At 35.5% G+C, this 21,062-nt stretch overlaps 1 protein-coding gene across 1 annotated transcript in view; it reads right to left on the bottom strand.

The window, feature by feature from the left end:
* SLC5A8 (solute carrier family 5 member 8) overlaps positions 1-21,062 on the bottom strand; it is a 40,989-nt gene that overhangs the window by 12,374 nt on the left and 7,553 nt on the right. The window contains exons 3-9 of the mRNA XM_069490934.1: positions 20,779-20,830; positions 13,294-13,361; positions 12,155-12,309; positions 8,438-8,578; positions 5,344-5,473; positions 3,217-3,305; positions 2,222-2,334 (exon numbers count right to left, since the gene is read on the bottom strand). Coding sequence (XP_069347035.1) covers positions 2,222-2,334; positions 3,217-3,305; positions 5,344-5,473; positions 8,438-8,578; positions 12,155-12,309; positions 13,294-13,361; positions 20,779-20,830 — 748 coding nt within the window. The remainder of the gene's footprint in view (positions 1-2,221; positions 2,335-3,216; positions 3,306-5,343; positions 5,474-8,437; positions 8,579-12,154; positions 12,310-13,293; positions 13,362-20,778; positions 20,831-21,062) is intronic.

Raw genomic sequence — 21,062 nt, forward strand, 5'->3', positions numbered from 1 at the left:
CAGAATCCCTAGAATGAACTATAGGGATTTTAAAACTAAGTACTACACTGTATAATTAGTCTAATCCTCCATAACATTTGGATACAAAGGAAAACTCAGGTCTCTGTTTCAGCCTGCCAAAAATAGGGCACCATTCCACTCTGCCCTGTACAACGAGGCAGGGGAGGGAAGTAATAAACAGTAGAAATTAGAGTGTTCTGACTTTTAAGCATTCATTTCCCCGGGAAGTGGCTATCCATACCAAGGGGTGTTTTGGGACCTCTAGCCCCCTCTTAATCTCCACGAGCACTCCCAAGCCTTTCCTATTAAGCTAGCAAAGAAAAGGAACTTCAAGACAAGTATCTTATTTTCCCCCTTCTTGCCACGTTGTTTCCCTAAACATCTTTACAGAAATTTTCAAGCCACCATTGGTGGTCAGACTATGGATTTTTTTTCTTCCTCTTTTGATTTTCAGTATTTTTCAAATTTTCTCGAGGTATATGTATTGCTTTCAAAATTATAGGAAATATTAAGCAAAAAAAAAAAACCTTTATGTTTTGAGTTCCATTCAGCAAGTCACCTGAAATCTGTCAAGGTAAAAAAGTCACAAAAAAAGTGAATGGGAAATTGGCTTATAAAATTATTTCATTCCTTATATTATGTTATTTCTATCTTACTATACTAGCACTCATACCTTTGTTAAATATATTGGGTAAATAATCTCATTGCACCTGAAGGAAAAATTTTACATTAATGTTTTCCAAAGAGCTCTTGTTGCAATGATTTTTATGTCTCTAAATCCTAATTTGAATAGTATTTCCAACATCTTTAGCTTGATTTCTCTCCATTTGACAGGCCATGAATGGTCACCATTATGAGGTTTGGTATTCGAAGTTATCACAAACATACCCAACTCATCTACCAAGCTCTTCTCTATGATGTTCTTACTGCACATACCTCAAGATTATGAGGTCATGGTACCCTTCAAAATAAATGAAAATCTCATCTATATTCGCTGAGTTGAATTGTCATTCACCAACATCATTCCATGAGCACCAGGCAGTTCCTTTTGTTTTATATGCATTATCTCAAAACCTCATTAGTAACCCTGAAAGGTATTTTTGTGCTCATTTTCCACATGAAGAAATAGAGGCTCATATGGGTTACTGGATTTCCTCAAGGCTAACAGCTAGTAAGTTGATGACGCAAGATTGGGTGTATCTGGCTTCAAAAGCATCTATTCATTTTACTAAACCACACAGCCTCCATAATCCCATAATGAACTACATACTCTTTAGGAAGCATTGTATCATTCTGAAATTACACTCCAAGATTAAAAGTTGGTACATCATAAAATGATGCATCGCTATTTAAATTTAGGGAACACCTAAAAATATAAATTAAGTAATTATTCCATGCTACAGTCATGGCAATTATATATAGAATTATGGCTCAAAACAGAGTATCATTTACTATTTCTTTGACAGTCCATTAGTGTTACTGTGTTGAGGTTGAAGATTCTTTTTGCAAAAACGACTTTGTTAGTCATTCATTCCACATGAAGAATGAAGTACACTGGCAAGAGTTCTTTGAGTCGGATATTACATTTAAGATAACTGGGAACTGGAGATCTTTAAACCTTTCCATTGAAGCTTGTATTTAATTCCCTCATAAGGTTCTAAGAACAGAACTTGAGAATTCCTTGCACAATTTTATAGACCATCTTCAGGACACTGTACATGAGCAAAGAGAACAGACAATCAAGATGAGTCAAAGATCACAATACCGTTTCTTTATCTTCACTTCGTACATACAGACCATGTACCTGAAGCTAACATATAGGAAAGGTCATAGAGAAAAAGCGTGGCTCTTGGTTCCAAACTAAGGATATTTCTTAGAACTGTTGCCTAAAGTTAAGAAGGGAAAGAGTTTAATTTTTTGTGTGTATGGCTAAGAATTTTAACATAAATTTGGGACAAGAAGAAGGCAGGAAAGAAGAAGGGCCAAATACAGTAGGGCCCCTGGGAATCATCCTTTGTGATCCACTGACAACTAATTGAAGTGTCTCCCAAATCTTGACTGCAAATACAGCAGTGTCCACGTGAAGTTGCAAGCACATATATGAGGATTTACAGTCATACTCAGAGGTTCTTACACTATATGTTCAGTGGAAAAGAATTTCTGGTGTCTCAAAAAAATCATCTCTCTGAGCTAAAGTGGAATTATGAAAACAGAAACTTACTCATTCCTTGGGAAATCCAAGACAGAGACCTTTCTGAGAGCGATCTGAAGTGAGGTTTTATTAGATCTTCCACAGTTACTGCTGCTAAGGCATTAATACTGGAGGACACTGTGCTGTAAGGAGAAATACAACTTTTGATTTATAATATGTTACCTCTAATAATACTTTAGGATGAGAAAGGGCGGAAACAAATTGTCACTTCTAAAATATAACCAGATTTCTATAATGTGATATTTAATGATCACAGCCTCTCTTTTTGGAATCTGTTATCATCCAAGAATGATTCAGGCAACATCCATAGGACTGATAATAAAAGAGAAAGGATATGTTAATGTTGCCTCCATTTTGAAGTTAATCCTCAGTGTCTATGAAAAGTATCTACATAAATTACTCAGAGTGACTATATACAACAACTTTAAAACATATTTTTCTTTGTGCATAGAAAGGACTGTCATAAGCCCTCCCTAACATAGGAGCATAAATATCAACAACATTAATTTCCTGAATCCTCCCTAACATATGCCATGCATGTTGATAAAAATTCCCTGTAGCAAACACAAGAATAAAGTGCAATGAATAAGTTCAATCACAAAACACAAGATTCCTTGGGCAGTGTATATTATTCAACATGTAAATGGAATATTTAATTCTAATTTTCCAGTTGACCATGCTTTTGCGACATGTATGTTTTAAACCAGGCTGTAGATACCCATTTCTGATAAACAGTGAAAGCTACCATCAACTGATCATCATTACTGTGACATTATAAAGTACACGATGATATATTAGACAGCAATCAAAAGTGGAGCCTGATGACAACAGGATGACATCTCACAGAGGAAAGAGTCTGATTGACAGAGAGGATACCTGTGGCAGATGGCTACTTTGGGCCATTTGTACCCATGCCCAGAATTCAGCTTTACCCCCAAAGTATCTCATAATAAAAGAAAGATCCCCAAAGGAACACCATGTGTTATTTGGGTCATAGTTCATACCTTAATGTTCCACTATAAGCACAGGCCACAAAAAGTCCAGGAAGTCCTGGATAATCTTGCAGAATGTCCAGTACCAAATAAGGCATGAGCTGAAAAATTCCAAAATTTACTCCTGAGTACTAGTTGCTACTGAATAAAATTAATTAATACCTCATTTAGCTTGGTGTTCTTCAGGAACTTAAAGGAACTATTCCACACAACTGAAATTTCCAAATACCTAAAATTAAACTATTTAACTGCCAAAACTTAAAGGAATGAATAGCACAGTAGTTTAGTAAACAGATGTTGGATTCAGACAGATGTGGCTTTGTTACTTAATTTCTCTGAGCCTCAGTTTCCTCATCTATGAAATAGTAGTAATAACACCAACTTCATACAGTTGCTATAAAAGTTAAATTAGATAATCTACATAGAGCTTTTAGTATAGTATTAATAACAAGGTCCAAAATCCTCTACCTTGTCATCATCTTTCTATAAATCTTCACTGTGATTACTTCATATCTGAGTGGTTCCCTTAAGAATAGGTAGAATCAATGAGATAAGATTGATAGACAGGAAAATTGTAAAAGTATATGTAGGCACCAGCCCTGCTTCCTCAGAGGGAATCCAGCAACGTGTACCAGAAACACATCTTTGCTCTCCTAAGGATAAGATTTTGACATGATCTTCCACGGCCTTATTTGCATTGTATCCTCAGTGGGATGTTAATTGAATTGGCTCATTAACACAGTCCTGGAAACAGCCAGTTAGAGGGACCCTTAGCAGAGGCTCTCTAAGAGCTTGCAAGCAAGACACCCTGAATGTATCCTATGACAAAAAGACTCAAAGATAGGAAGTTGCAGGGACTTTATTTTTGCCCGGGTTAAAGGGAGGGTGTAGTAGAAAACTTTTTTAAAAATCTCTCTAATCTTCATGACACAAATTGGAGACCAAAAGAATGAGAAAAATCACAAAATATTCTTGAATAGAGGCAATATAACAGAAGTGTCCATCCACTGCCTCCGTCTTCGTAGTAAACACGACTCTGGGATTCTCTGAGCGAACAGGAAGTGTGTGTTTATCAGAGAGAGGGCACAGGTTAAGACAGGGTTGAGATATGCAGCTCAAGGATGTTCTCCTTTTCTAATCCCACAAAGTTGTATTTTCCTGGGAGTATATGATGCATTTGCACCACCATAAAATTCAGTCTCTCTTTATTCTAATGAGTCCCCTGGGTGCTTGATCTAGAAGCAAGTCTTGGAAAATAATTTTAGCAAGTACTCAGACTTTGGAGTCAGATAGTCCTGGGTTCGAATTCTAGTTATACTTTTTGAAAGATAATATATGGCAAAGAGGTTCAAAGTTAGGACTCTGGTGGCAGCTTGCCTGGGTTTGAATCCTGGTTGCAGGTTTACTAGCTAGTTACTTACTTAAACTCTTCTGTGCCTCAGTTCCTTCATCTTTGAAAGGGAGATAATCATAGTACCTATGCCATAGGGTGGCTGTGAGAATTAAAAGTTGAAATTTATATAAAGCATTGATAGTAGTGCCTAGCTCATGGTCGGTATTTGGTAAGTGCTCCTAGTTACTCTTATTTATTAGCAATGTGACCTTGGGCAAGTTATATAACCTCTCTGAGATTCATTTCCTCATCTATGAAATTAGAATTACAGGGTTGTGAGAATTAAAGGAAGCATGTAAAGCTCTTGGCACAGAATCTTATTACATAGTTGGTACTCAATAAACGTGCACTTATTAGATCTATTTCGACATCATAGAGAAACTAGAAGATAAATTGTTTATAAATGAGTAATCTAACAACGCCCACAAAATGTTCTACAGTGCCATGGTTTATGTAGGTTTTTTAAAAATTGTGTTTTTACATTTCTATTTCCAGCTTCAATCTATTTCTATTTAACATTTGACTTGAATTTTTTCCAGGTATTTCAATATTTTAATTTTAGATGCAGCACTCTTCATTCTTGCTATATCGGCTAAAATAAATTTTTGCCAAATGCTTTATAGAAATTAATGATTCTTGTGTTCCCACTTGATGTTTCTCTACAAGAACATCAACACTGCTTCCTCCCCACTAATAAGTTTTTTGAATATCACTGATGCACATGGAAGAAAGACATGATACTGAACCTGGTCTAGTGCAGACACTTTCTTGGCTGTCCAAGGATCACAGTCTTTGTACCTGGAATAAAGGCCGAGCCCACAAAACACTGAGCAGATGAGGATTACCCAGAGTCCCACGAGATTGATGTAGAGAGACCTAAAGGAGTGAAAACAAACCAGCAAAATGACAATTGTAATTCCTATCCCAAAGATTAGGAAATCCATTGCATGAGCAAAAAAGACCTTCATGAGTCTACTCAATAAATGCACATTACCTTTTGGTTATCAAAAATGCTACTTATTTTATTCTAGTCTCATATTCTGTTTCTGACATTAAGCAACAACGTACTTGGAAATATTTGGAATAGATAAGGTTGTCTCCCATAACAAGCGTTTCCTCCTGGTCAGAATTCCAGGGGCATTGTTAGCTTTATAAGGGAACTTAATTATACTACTTCAGGTCTTCTTGTCATGAAATAAGGATTTTAATAGTCAACACAGCAGTACCTATTACTCATTTTCCTTTTAAAACTAATGTAATTATAAGCTGCTAAACATTGTTAGCATCTACATAGCAACTCACCAAACTTGTTTAAATGTTATTTATAAGACCACACATTAAGTATGAATGCAAACTTGTATTCCTTGGACAGATACCTTTTCAAACAATGTTCAGCATTATAATATATTCTGTGTGCTCCAGTAGAGCATAAAGGTTTACACAACAGCACGGGAGTCAGACTGAGCATAAATCCTGGCTCTACCACATAAGACCCTGGGCAAGTAATTCAGCCTCTCTGATCTCCAGCTTTTTCATTTACACGTAGAGTTAACAATGACTACATCACAGAGTTCTACAGCTAAATGAAATAGTATATGTCATATAGCACATGACTTCCATATAATAAACACTTGTTAAATGGTAGTTATTGATATTATTAGTGTTAATGTCATTGCATGCTATGTCTTAATAATCAGTTGAATAGCAAACACTTCTCTCACTCAGGTGGCTACATGTTCTTTCCAATGGTGCCATAGTAGACAGTGCTGAGCCGCCCTGGGCTGAGGAGAGGTATCATCCTCCAAGGCCGTGCCGGGGGGCAGCCTGCATCCAATGACTAGTGGATTCAGAGGTTTAATGGCCCAGTCCCTTCATCCTACGTTGGGACAAGTCTAAAGAGCCACTGTAGCTCTAGAGCTCTGTGGAGACTGCATTACAGTGCAGTGTCTCCCTCCAGCCAATCCTGCTTTCTTTTCTTCCCTTCTACAGGTAGTGATGCCCTAATAAACTCTCGCACGCTAACTTCCATCCCAGAGTCCACTTCTGGAAGAACCTGCCCTGCAATAGGTGCCAGACAACAAATTGCCAGCCTCTTCCCTTGAATTGACTAACATTACAGTATATTTTGTTATTATCTCATCTCCAAATGACCAGAAAATTATGCCCAGATGCTCAAACAGCTCCTCGCACTTACATCTGAATTTAATACTGTTGAAATCATGCTGTCTTATTTGATTTTCATGCCATTTAAATTGATCACTTATCAACATCTGATAATGTCCCTTGTCAATCAATGTCAGTAAGTCTTGGCTTCCTGACAGCAATCCATTCTTCCCACAGCACCAGTACCAGAAAGCAAGTGAAAATGATTCCCCTGGGTTCAAAGAGTCTGCCTTGCTCAGGAGATCCACTGGGATATTCTAATGGGAATTAACTTTTATTAAGAAAGCTCTAGTGCTGTTATTTTAGCTATAAAATTAGGCTTTTTGAATTTCAGGTTCCCAAAGAAACAGAAGAAGAATCTGTACACAACTACTCTGGGACAGGTATCAGCTCTAGTACAGATTTAAAAGCCCAATAGACTACTATATATGTAAACTACTTTCTTTCAAAATTCCTTAAAATACCAGAACACCTAAGCTCATTTGGGGGTGAGGAGGATTCCATATCCAGTTATTACATTCACATTTATATAGATCTTTCATTATGAAATTTTCCAAAGACTTAATTTCTAAACCAATTTACTCTCACTATATTGAGTTCTGACATATGACATCACAATATGTTCATCTTCTCCTCTGAATAGGAATAGAATTGCCACTCCTCCTACCCCAACCACCCTGTACTCTTACTCAATCTGTCTAGAATTTTTAATCCCTTAAACACATGTGAGCAGAGTCAACCTTATTTCTCAGCTTAGTGAGGGCACTAAGCTGATCTGAGGCCTCCAGAGAAAGAACCAGCCACCATTCCACACTCTTTGCTAAGCCAAGAGAGGCTGGAGAGTCCTGGCCAGGCTGTCCTTCCTACCTCTGTGCTTTTGTCCAAATCACTCCACCTACCTAGAACGCCTGCCCGCTTGTCTCCACCTGCCCAAATTATGATTATTCTTCATATTCAGTCTTCCAGGTCAACAGGAATCTCTCACCTACACTCTGCCTTCACATTACATCAGTTGGAGTGGAAAAACGAATGCACATTTACTAGACTTCCATCATGTGTGTGCCAAACGCAGTATTGCATGATACCTCCCATGAGACGCAACTATTTCTTATACTTCTTTTACAAGTTTAGAAACTGCATCTCAGAGGGACTAAGTATTTTCCCAGGATCAGTCAAGTAGCAAGTATTAGAACAGTATTATAAACCCATAACTGTGTCTGAAAATGAAATATAAGACACTATATACACTCTGGAACATTTTCTCTATTGCTATACTGTTTCATGAAATTGTTATATCTCACTAGTATTATTTTGCTATTCATATACTGGCATATATTTTCCTAATTTGATATTAACTTCCTTCATGACAAGCACCATATATTTATAATTTTTTATCCCCATAGGTCCTTATACAAACAGATGCACAATAAATGCTTATTTATTTCATAAGGTTTGTCTTACTTTAAGAATTCATATAAATATTTTCAAATATCCGATTTAAAACATACAGTACCACTTTGTTCTGCTTGGTCCTTTTGTAACCAAGTATCCAATTTATCTCTTGGAATTTCTTGATACAAAAGACTTAAACTTGAGTAATACTTGACTTACGGAAGTGTTTCCATAAAGACAATTGATGTGTTATTAATGATTTGTACACCATAGTGTATGACTTACATTTTTGCCTGGAATCTGCTTTTACAGGAAATATATCTCTGCACTTGGGATTGGTTGATACCATAGATGCTGGTCCACGTGAAAGTACCTCCTATAATAATTGTCCAGAATGTGTGTCTTTGTAAAGGATTAGGATTAAAACTAAATGAAAAGAAACAGAAGACAAATCTGAACTGTTAGCAAAAGACTAAAGAAAAAAATCCTCCTAGACTATTTTTAGAAGCAAGAGATGTGTACTTACATACATACATAAATATGTACAAATGTATTAAGTAATATAAAAGGTAGAAATATTTCTAACTTAAGTTCAATGACATAAAAACTTATTTTCAGAGATCTGGAAAGTCTAGATGGGATTGGAAGGAAATGAATGTCCTAATCATTCTAAACATTTATATAAGTTGTTCTCCTATAGTCTTAAGAAACTGTTGTGTAAACCAATTTGACATGCTATAATCAGAGAAGAACATAAAACACACAACACAGAACACAGAGGCAGGAGGATACATTCCTAAGTGCACCACAGCAATAAATTTGGTACTAAAATTAAAAAAAATTAACACATTTTGTGTATATAATTCCTCTCTCAGCACATGTAGTCAGAGTGCTAATTTATATTCAAGTTCAAGAAGTCAGTCAATTAATGCAGTTTAAAGGTTTTCATTTTCTAAAATTACCATATGCCAGTATAATCATGTCTTCATTATAAAAGACTGTATGCATAAGCTAAATACTAATAGTTTAAAACTACTTTATGACATGTGCATAAACCAAAAATATTATTACAAAGAAAGTTCAACTTCCATGCTTGAAATATCTTTTAACCATTTTTACTGGAAGGAAAATGATTTTGTTCATCTCTGACACACGACATGAGCTTGAAAACTTTCTGCAAAATTAGCTTGCATGGACACTTTTTTTGAATATATATTTTCTTTTTTCAAATTTCAGAATATTATGGGGGTACAAACATTTTGGTTACATATATTGCTTTTGCATCACCCAAGCCAGAGCTAAAAGTGTGCCCGTCCCCCAGACAGTGCGCTCTGCACCCATTAGTTATGAATTTACCCATCCCCCTACCCTCCTTCCACCTGGCCAGCACTCAGTGAATATTACTACCATGTGAGCACCTAAGTCTTGATCAGTCAGTACCAATTTGACGGCGAGAACACATGGTGCTTGTTTTTCCATTCTTGTGATACTTCACTTTGAAGAATGGGCTCTAGCTCCACCCAGGATAATACAAGAGGTGCTAGTTTATCATTTTTTATGGCTGAATAGTACTCCATGGTATACATATACCACATTTTATTAATCCACTCATGTATTGATGGGCAGTTGGGTTGTTTCCGCATCTTTGCAATTGTGAATTGTGCTGCTGTAAACATTCAAGTGCAGGTGTCTTTATTATAAAATGACTTTTTTTCCTTTGGGTAGAATGCTGGCATGGATATGGAGAGACAGGAACACTCTTACACTGCTGGTGGGACTGCAAATTAGTACAACCTTGGTGGGAAGTAATTTGAAGATATCTCAAAGAACTAAAAATAGCAATACCATCTGACCCAGCAGTCCCACTACTAGTCCTCCACCCATGGATACTTTTTGAAAATTATGAAATACTAGATATTGAAATTGTGCAAATCCATTTCAGATCTTATATTTGAGATCAGTTGAGTAAAGTGTTCTTATTTTACACATATCCTCCTATCAATTCTGAGTGATTAACAAAATGTGATATATATATATATTTTTCTCATGGAGTACTACTCGGCCATAAAAAGGAATAAATTAATGTCTTTTGCAGCAATTTGGATGGAACTAGAGACTACTATCCAAAGTGAAGTATCCCAGGAATGGAAAAATAAACACCACATGTACTCTCTAATAATTTGGAACTAATCGATGGGCACACATGGGCATAGAGAGAAGTAAAAGTCATTGGAAATTAAAAAAGAAGGAGAGGGAAGAGGGGAGGGGTAAAAACCTACCTATCAGGTACAATGGACATTATTCAGATGATGGGCACACTAATAGCCCTAACTTAAGCATTGTAAGAGCTATCCATGTAACAAAAACATTTATACCCCCTTAATATTTTGAAATAAAAATAATAAATTATTGAAAATGGTTGGAACTGATTCACTGACATTCCTTCCTGCAAATTAACACATTGACCCTGTCCAATTTCTGAAAAAGCTCTTCTCCAACTTTGATGCTTACTTTCAGAAGACCAGAAAAGGGCCATCAAGTGCAAAATGGCTTTTCTTTCTTCTTGCCAGTGATTGCAGGTTACCTGTCTCAAAGCAGGGCTGCTTAAAAGAAAAATAAGCTGGTCCAGGTCAACATGAGTCCCTTTCTATATTGAACATGATGGACAAGGACAACACTATTGATCCAAAATGGAAGGGTTTTTAAATATTCTTTTGAATTATGTGATATATTTGGGATGAAATATCTAGTTTCCCCATTGTTCTTCCTTTACGAGGCAGGAGGATCGCTTGAGCCCAGGAGTTTGAGGTTGCTGTGAGCTAGGCTGATGCCACGGCACTCTAGCCCGGGCAACAGAGTGAGACTCTGTCTCAAATAATAATAAAAAAAAAATCCAGAAAAGGTTGAAAGGTAGGGCAGGATGATAAGGCAAGTGGAAAGATGAGAAAAGGAAGCCTCTTAGAAGGCAGACACTAAAAACCATTGATTCCATTTTGACAATTCTTTGCTTTAATCAGCCATGAGAGTTTCTCTTTAAGAAAACTGAAGAGCTGTTTAAGACATGTTATAACATGTGCTATACTGTCACTTAAGGCATAAGCCATAACTTTTCTAGGCAATTCTCTAGAAATAATATATACTATTATATAATGTATATTATATACATATATGTATATAACATACACATACATATGATTATAATACACAATCATAATAAACTATATTAATATACTATATATTGTCAGATAAATATCAAAAGAGAAACTCTCATGGCTGATTAAAACAAAGAACTGTCCAAATGGAATCAGTGTTTTTTAATGTCTGCCTTCTAAAAGGACTTGCCTTATCATCCTGCCCTACCTTTCAACCTATTCTGGAATTTTTTTTTTTTTTAGACAGAGTCTCACTCTGTTGCCCGGGCTAGAGTGCCATGGTGTCAACCTTGCTCATAGCAACCTCAAACTCCTGGGCTCAAGCAATCCTCCTGCCTCAGCCTCCTGAGTAGCTGGGACTACAGGCATGCACCACCATACCCAGCTAATTTTTTTCTATATATATATTTTTAGTTATCTGGTTAATTTCTTTCTATTTTTTAGTAGAGACGGGGTCTGGCTCTTGCTCAGGCTGGTCTCGAACTCCTGACCTAGAGCGATCCTCCCGCCTCGGCCTCCCAGAGTGCTAGGATTACAGGCGTGAGCCACCGCTCCTGGCCTATTCTGGACTTTAATATCTGGAAGAAAATACTCATTTGCCATAAACCCCTTCTCAGGAAGAAGCATCATCTTAAGTACCATGTAACTAAGTATCACTTGTCTGTTTCAACCTCTTAAAGAGCACGTGGAAAACCCTACACATTTACTCGCCAGCTTCAATTTGCTATGCCACGTCCTTAGTGGTTTTGTTGGTTTGTTTTCGAATGTAAACTTATTTCAATAAAGAAATTATTTTTACAGAGAAAACAAAAGATATGTTCTATTAACCGAGAAGTAAATAGCAACTTACTTCCAGAAGTTTAATCTTCCGCCATCATAGGCATCACTTAAAATAACGTCCATTCCACCTTGAACCACCACAGCCCGTATAATCACAGTTGCAAATCCAGCCACCATGATCCCAATTTGAAAAACATCCGTCCAGATAACTGCTTTAAGACCACCCTTGGAGGGGAAAGTGTATTAGGATTAATGCTTCTATCAGATGTTATTAAGCATCCACACACTTACACGCTATGCCTGACGAAAATGATGAAAACGTGCGACTTAGCCAAGAGGTGCACTCAAGGGAGATGGTCAGGTTGGGAGAACCTTCACAGAGAAGGAGATATTTAAGCCAAGCCTTCAAACATAAGCAGAGGCAAAGATGGAAGGTTCTCCCAGCAGAGAAAACAGCATGGTTAAACGCATAGAGGGATCAAATTATATGCCATATTGAATGTGGCCAGAAATGTATTTTGGAATGAAGTGGAGTGGTGTGGGAAGATTGCTGGGAAGAAAATTCAGAGTCAGACTGCAAGTCAATATTATGAAATTTACCTACAGACAGGGCTGATATTTAATCAGTATGCATTCAGATGGTCATACCAGTTGTTGAAAAATTAAAATTGTTTTATACTAGCCACTGCCACAAACTTCCCAAGTGTTCCCCTGAAGTCCCTATGACCTAAGCTGAAGCAGCCCCTGCCCGAAGACCCTATCTTCTAAAAGATCAGCAAATAAAGGGTTAAGATCTAGACTTAACCCTGTGCATCACTGCTAAGGACCAACATGCCTGATAATATCAGTGCCATGCTGTACTGGTTGTTACGTATTTTCTCATCGCTGCCTATAAACAATGAGAAGTTATCACAGGTTTTTAAGCTGAGGAATAATATGAGCACAGCTGTAATAACTTGGAAACAGCAAGGATGAATCAGGAGACAGGATTAGCAACCACTACAGTGGTTCAAATGAAAGAAAAAATTCAGTTATGATCCATGTTCTACAAGGGATCAAATTTTACCCCAGACTATTCCTTACAAGAAAAAGTTATACTGTGGGAGGTCAGGAGTAGGTATGAACAACCCAGTTTGCAGCATACAACTATTGGAATTTTCAGTTATGCAGAGCAAGTAGGTAGAGTGAAAAGGGAATGTGTTGACGTACCATCGTGCAGTAGAATGTGCAGACCACTCCGGTTGCCACGACTGCACCCCACAGATCAAATCCTGTGACTGTAAGACAAAACAGAATGCATGTGTAAGTGTGAAAAATGCATAATAAATACTTCCCAAAAATTATCAGGGAAAGAAGCTATATCATTTATTGTGTATCTACCTCCATACCCACTTGCCTAAAACTGGGTCCAAATCTCATAAATGTCAAAAAAAATGGATTTTAAAGTTATATTTGATGAATTTCTATCCTCAGACACCATATACAGATCCAACATTGGCCAAATTAAATACATGGAAAAGCATTTATGTTGTAGTTAAGCTAAGAAATTGCTTGATACTGTGAGGTAGTTGTTCAGACTGAATGGGGTCAAAGGGTATTAGTCATCTCTCTCCCCATTAGACGTGGTTCAGATAAACACACTATTTTGCCAGTCCTTGAAAGACACATTACTAAGATGCATGCTACTAAGATGGGACCTAGATGGAGAGAAATTTGTATAATTTGCTATCATTTATCTGAGAAGTGGAATAACATGTTATATTTTCTAAATGAAGGGCTAAGTCAAAAACAAACAAAAAATGGTTACCTGTAGGAGAGGAAGGAAACAGGGTAAGGGAAACAGATATAACTTAGACTTCTCTAAATATTTTGATTTATAGATTTGACCTTAGAACCATGTAAATATTCTACATAATTATACAAAATTAAATTAGAAAAAACTCAAAATCAAAATGAAATAAATTGAACCTAACTGTATATGAAATTTATGACATTACCACACAGAGAAAAATATGTCACAAGACTTTAAAACACAATTTAACATACATCCTTACTAGGATACATCCTATGGGAAAAAAGAACTGCAAATAAAAAAATTTTAACTGTTTTTGGCCATCATATTATCAGTTACAATTTTGGAACAGCAATTCCAAATTTGTAACTAATAATATGGTTATCAACTATGCATATTAAAATCACCAGAGGAAATTTTAAAAATCCTGTTAACTGGGCCACTCAACAGGCCAATTAACTCAGAATCCCAGGGGTGGAGACCCAGGAAGCAATATTTTTTAAAGTTCCCCAAGTGAGTCCAATTTGTAGCCAAGGTTGAGAAGTCAGGAGGCAACTTGAGGAGGCTCATGCTGGACAAGAATGGGATAATTTGAGCGTAGATAATAATATTAACCTTGATGGTATGAAATAACATCAAACCTTTAAGTCCATGAGTTCATAAGGATGTTTTTTTTAATTTCAGTTAGTCTTGGAAGATGGTAGGGAACAAGTTTATTATTTTAAAACCTTATAAGTAAAGGAGAAAAATCAGACATTTATCCTGCCTTTCCTACACAAACTATTTTTCAAGGTAACTAAATAGTTGATCAGAGGAAGTTTCTCTTTATAGAAGTATTCCATCTAATCAAGGAAGATGGAATAATAGAATTAGAATGTCCCATTTGATAAGCCCTAATGAAATAATAAACCTAGAATGATCATCAATAGCTGCTAATAATATTTTTAGAAAACAACCTGACATTCTGTGACTTCTGAAGGAAACAAACTTATAGACAGTGCCTAGGAAATGTTCTCTCTAAAACGTTGAACTGGAGTCTGAGAAAACTTCTAGATCTAAATACTACTAGTTTACAAGAAATACAGAGGAGTGGGGACATTAAATGACCCCATAGGGACACAGTCAGTAAAACCAAGAACCTGGAAAACTTGACAAAACAAAAAACCCAGTTTCTCCAACAAGTAAATTGCAATTTAAATGGGAAAAAAAAAATGGGAGGGAGATTATAAGTTCAAAAAGACTTTAAAAGAGCTTCTAAATACAACCAGTAAAAATTGACAGAGAAATTGGAGAAATAGAAAAATTAATAGTTATATTTGGAGATTTTAACATTCTTCTCTAAGTAATTGATACAAGTAAAAAAAATCAGTAATGATATGGAAGATGTAAACAATAGTATTAACCGATTGAACCTTTGATCTTTATAGAACATGACATTTAATAAGCACCCAGTATAGATTCTTTTCAAGAGTACATGGAATGTTCACCGGCATAGACCATATCCTGGGCCATAAAACAAATCAATAAATTCAAAGGATTAAAATCATAATAGTTCTCTGACCAAAGAAGTATTAATTTAGAAATAAATGACAAAAAGATATGTTAAAAATCCTCAAATATTGAAAATCAAGCAACACTTCTAAATAACCCACGAGAAAAAGAGATCACAAGAGAAATTAGAAAATATTTTAAATTGAATAAAAACATAAGGTATCAAAATCTGTGGGCTGCAGATAAAGTAGTGCTTAAAGAAAAAATAACTTTAAATATTTACATTCTAAAATAAAAAGTATTTAAAATCAAAGTAGACCTAAGCTTCTACCTTAAGAAAATAGAAAATTGAAATCCAAAGTAAGTAGAAGAAAAGAAACAATAAACATAACAGTACAAATGAATGAAAGAGAAAACAATCAACAAAGCTAAAATGGTTGTTCTTAGAAAAGATTAAAAACATCAATACAAGGATAGAAAATAAATCAAGATAAAATGATAGAAAAGGTATCTTATCAGTATTAGGAATAATTAGAAGGGACATCACTATAGCTATTACAAACACTAAAAGGACAACAAAAGGATATTACAAACAACTTTATGCCGATGAATATGATAAGTTAGATCAAATGAATGCATTCCCTGGAAAACACAATTCACCAAAACTGACTCAACAAGAATTAGAAAATATGAATAACCGTATTAAAGAAATTAAGTCCATAAATCAAAACCTTCACATAAAAACAAACATCAGGCCCAGATGCCTTCATTGTGAACCCTATCAAGCATTTAAGAAAGAAATCCTTCATAAAATATTAGCAAATGAACTTCAGTAATATATAAAAAGGATAATATGCTATGACCAAGTGAGGTTTATCCCAAGAATGAAAAATTGGTTTAACGTTCAAAAATCAAATAATGTAACTTTCCACATTAATAGTGCAGTAAAATAAGAAAAAGAACTAAAAGGCTTAAGGATTAGAAAAGAATTAAAAATTGTCTCTATTGAAAAACAACATGAAAATTCTAAGGGATCTCAAAACCCTACTTAGTGAAGAGGATAAAAAAAAATTAATAAGTAAATTTAGCAAGTTCTCAGGACAGAAGACCAACAAATAAAAATCAATTGCATTTTTACATACTTGCAATGAATAATAGGAAAAGAATATTATAACACAATACCATTTTCAATAGCATAAAGAACGTCAATTATGTAGGAATAAATCTAAGAAATATGTGCAATATCTCAACATCAAAAGCTACAAATCATTAAGAGAAATTTTAAAAGGCCTGGGTAAATGAATAGATATGCTATCCAATGTACTAGAAGAATATCTGCTCTTGTGGAGTGTCTGTATAAGTCTTTTGATCACTTTTTATGAGACTATTGGTCATTTTAAATTCATTTGATTATTTCATGAACCAACAAACCCAGCCTCAATAGTCATCAGGAAGATGCAAATTAAAACCACAATAAAATAATAGATGATACCCATCAGAATGGCTGAAATAAAAAATAAGAATACAGAATGTTGGCAAAGATGTGGAATGACTGGAATTGTCATATATTGTGGAATGGGCATGTAAAATGGCACAACCACTTGAAAAAGCTATTTGGCAATTTCTCTTAAATTTCATACATACATCTACCTTGAGTTGACTCAGAATAGACACATGTTTATTTTTATACAACTTCCATGTATCAGAATAAAGAACTTGAAAATAAAGCCAAATACCTACAACCAACTGATCTTCAACAAAGCAGACAAAAACATACACTGGGGAAAGGACACCGTATTCAATAAATGGTGCTGGAAAAATTGGATAACCACATGCAGAAGAATGAAACTGGGCCCATGTATCTCACCACATACAAAAATTAACTCAAGATGAATTAAAGACTTAAATGTAAGACCTGAAACTATAAAAATTCTAGAAGAAAACCTAGGAAAAACTCTTCTGGACGTTGGCCAAGGCAAAGAATTTATGACTAAAATCCCAAAAGCAAATTCAACAAAAACAAAAATGGACAGATTGGACTTAATTAAACTAAAAAAGCTTCTGCACAGCAAAAAAAATAATCAACAGGGTAAACAGACAACCTACAGAATGGGAGAAAATATCAGCAAACTATGTAGCTAACAAAGGACTAATATCTGGAATCTACAAGGAATTCAACAAGAAAAAACCAAATAACCCCATTAAAAAGTGGACAAATGACATGAACATTTTTCAAAAGAAGACATATGAATAAACATGAAAAAATGCTTGATATCACTAATCATCAGAGAAATGCAAATTAAAACCACAATGAGATACCATCTTACACCAGTCAAAATGGCCATTATTAAAAAGTCAAAAAACAATAGATGTTGGCAAGGATGCAGAGAAAATGGAATGCTTATATACTGTTGGTGGGAATGTAAATTAGTACAACCTCTACAGAAAACAGTAGGGAGATTTCTCAAAGAAACAAAAACAGAACTACCATTTGATCCAGCAATCCCACTACCAGTTATCTACCCAAAGGAAAAGAAATCATATCGAAAAGATACCTGCACTCACATGTTTATTGCAGCACTATTCACAATAGCAAAGATATGTAATCAACCTATATGTAATCAACCTCAGTATCCATCAACCAATGAGTGGATAATGAAAATGTGGCACATATATATGCATGTATATACACAGAATATTACTCAGCCATATAAAAGAATGAAATCATGTCTTTTGGAGCAACTTGGATGGAACTGGAGGCCATTATTTTAAGCAAAATAACTCAGAAAGTCAAATACCACATGTTCTCCCTTCTAAGTGGGAGCTAACTAATAGGCGCACGTGGACATAGAGAGTAGAATAATAGACATTGGAGACTCAGAAGGGTGGGAGGGTGGAAGGGTGGTGTGGAATGAGAAATTTCCTATTGGATACTAAGTAAACTAATCAGGTGATGGTTACAGAAAAAGCCCAGATTTCACCATTACACAACATATCCATGTAACAAATCTGCATATTACCCCATAAATCTATAAAAATAATTTTTCAAAAAGGAAATGAAAATAGGTGTCACAAAGCAAAGCACTCAAAACCTGTACAAGAATGTTCTTAGCAGCTTCGATTCACAATAGCTTAAAACTGGAAACAACCCAGTGTCCATCGATAAAAGAATGGATTGAAGGGGCACAACGGCTCACACCTGTAACCCCAGCACTTTGGGAGACCAAGGTGGGAGCATCTCTTGAGACCAGGAGTTTGAGACCAGCCTGAGAAACATAGTGACCCCCGTATCTACAAAAAAAATAAAAAGTAAGAAAAATTAGTGGGGTGTGGTGATGTGCACCTGTAGTCCCAGCTACTTGAGAGGCTGAGGTGGGAGGATCGCCTGAGCCCAGGAGTTAGAGGTTGAGCTATGATCCTGCTACTCTGCATTCTAGCCTGGGTGACAGAGTGAGACCCTGTCTCTAATTAAAAAAAAAAAAAGGGGAATGGATAAACAAATTTTGATGCATGCATACAATGAAGTACTACTAGCAACAAAAAGGAATGAACTATTGACACGTTAGCAGCATGAATGAATCTCAAAAATATTTTGTTGAGCAAAAAGAAATCAAGCACAAAAAATGCTTTATATGATTTCATTTACATAAAATCTAAGAACAGAGAAAACTAATTTATGGTAGTAAAAATCAGAAAGTGGTTGCTTGGAGTGGTAGGGGGGTTATTAGAAAGAATCACGAGAAAAATGTCTGGGATTGGATGATAGACATATTCTATATCTTGGGTAGTAGTTACATGAGTACACACAATTATTAAAACTCACCCAACTATACACTTAAATTTGTGCATTTTGTTGTATATAAGCTAGGCCTTAACAAAAACTGGTTTTCAATTTCAAAAAGCAAGAAAGAGAAACTTAAGAAATACCATCTAATTGTGAATACATAAACTTATTTCCACCCTGATTCTATCAAACACTGAAAAAAAATCAGGGAAATCTGAACACTGACTTAATATGAAATTAAGAAACTAATATTAATGTTTTAGATATAATGATGGTATAATTATGTTTAATAAAAACAGATTCTTATCTTTAAAAGACATACTGAAATACAGATGAAATGATCTAACATCTCAGGTTCAGAGCAAAATAATCTAGTGGGGGAAATGGGAGAGAATTAAAATTAACCATGAATTGATAAATATCAATGTAGAGTGATGAGTACATTAGGGTTCCATGCTCTATTCTCTCTATTTTAGTATTTTTTTGAAGTTTTCTATAATTAAAAAGTTAAAAAAAAAAAAAGAATGAACCTAGAAAATGTTAAGATCCAATTCAGTTGAACAAGTTTTTATTGAGCACTGTTGCACACCATGTACTGTGTCTATGCCTGTGCCTTGTTCACGGTAAAATATAGAATTGACACTCTAGTCATCAAAGTGCAGTCCCTGTCTCCCTAATTTACTCCCAGGGAGTGGCTCGAGCCTGATAAGAACAGAATCTTTGATTTCTTCACAGACTGAAGTCAGTGCTCTGATTATTCCCAGAACTGCACTTTAAAACCCTAATATCTTTAATTACACTTAAAGCCAATAGGTAACTTATGAAGTTTATAACTCAGTTCTTGACATGAAATGATCCGGTTATGGTGCTGGTAATATTGACATGGGACATGCCCTGGCATTCAGAGTTCAAGAGCACATTACATAATGGAATTCCTCTTTGTAATGATACTGTTGTACTTTATAAATGTAGGTAATAATTATTATCATAAAATCAAGAAATTAGAGTGTAGAGTTAGTAGGTTTTCTCTATATTGTATTAACTCCAGGAACTGCACCGCATTCTTCCCCTCAACATTTGTCCATTCTACAAGGAAGTTTTAGAGATAAACTCACTTCCGATTGATAAAAATTCAAAGGACATGGAAGTTTCCCCGAAACCTTTTAAAGAAATAACTAGCATGAACCTTTGCCTCAATAAACTATTCCAGTCTCGCTGCTTTTATCTGCCCAACTCTAGAGAATGCAGGTAATTTGTTGATCAGCACCGTCTTCTTAAATGTATCAGTAAGAACTACAGTTATTTGTCCTTTTATCACGAGGAGCAGTCTGATATTGCAAATCACACAGCTCTCTTTCTCTTACATTTTGGGCCATATTAGAAGTGGGGAGAAGAAAGGCTTCTCTCCCTGCCAGATTTTATTAATACAATGGACCTGAGCAGAATTACAGGAAAATCTCCTAGACACTAGTGTTGACACTCAACCTACTCGGCCCCCTCGTAAAGCTGACGTAGGTTACCGGAAGCATTCCTCCACCTGCTCATCTCCCCATCTCCCCAAGGAGAGAGGTTTATTAAAAATGAACCCCAAAATGTGAGTTACCTAATTGGCAACTCTAAAATGTACCTTGATTCAAAGCCAGTGCGGGAGCATAAATAACAATTCCAGTATACAAAATCTAGGGGGAAAGAAAAGAAAGCCAAATTAATTATATGAATTATAAATTTCATTAATTATATGTATGAATTATAAAATAAAATATTGATTTTTTCCTTATAACTTCAATTGTGACTTAAAATAGCAGTTTCCATGTACTTAATTAAATTTGCTTATAACTTGAAAATGTTATTTAAATAAGGTTGATTCTTCTCTTTTATTTTTGGTGTGGTCATAGGTTACAAACATTTTTT

Source organism: Eulemur rufifrons, chromosome 16 (assembly GCF_041146395.1).
Source record: "Eulemur rufifrons isolate Redbay chromosome 16, OSU_ERuf_1, whole genome shotgun sequence".
Lineage (NCBI taxonomy): Eukaryota > Metazoa > Chordata > Mammalia > Primates > Lemuridae > Eulemur > Eulemur rufifrons.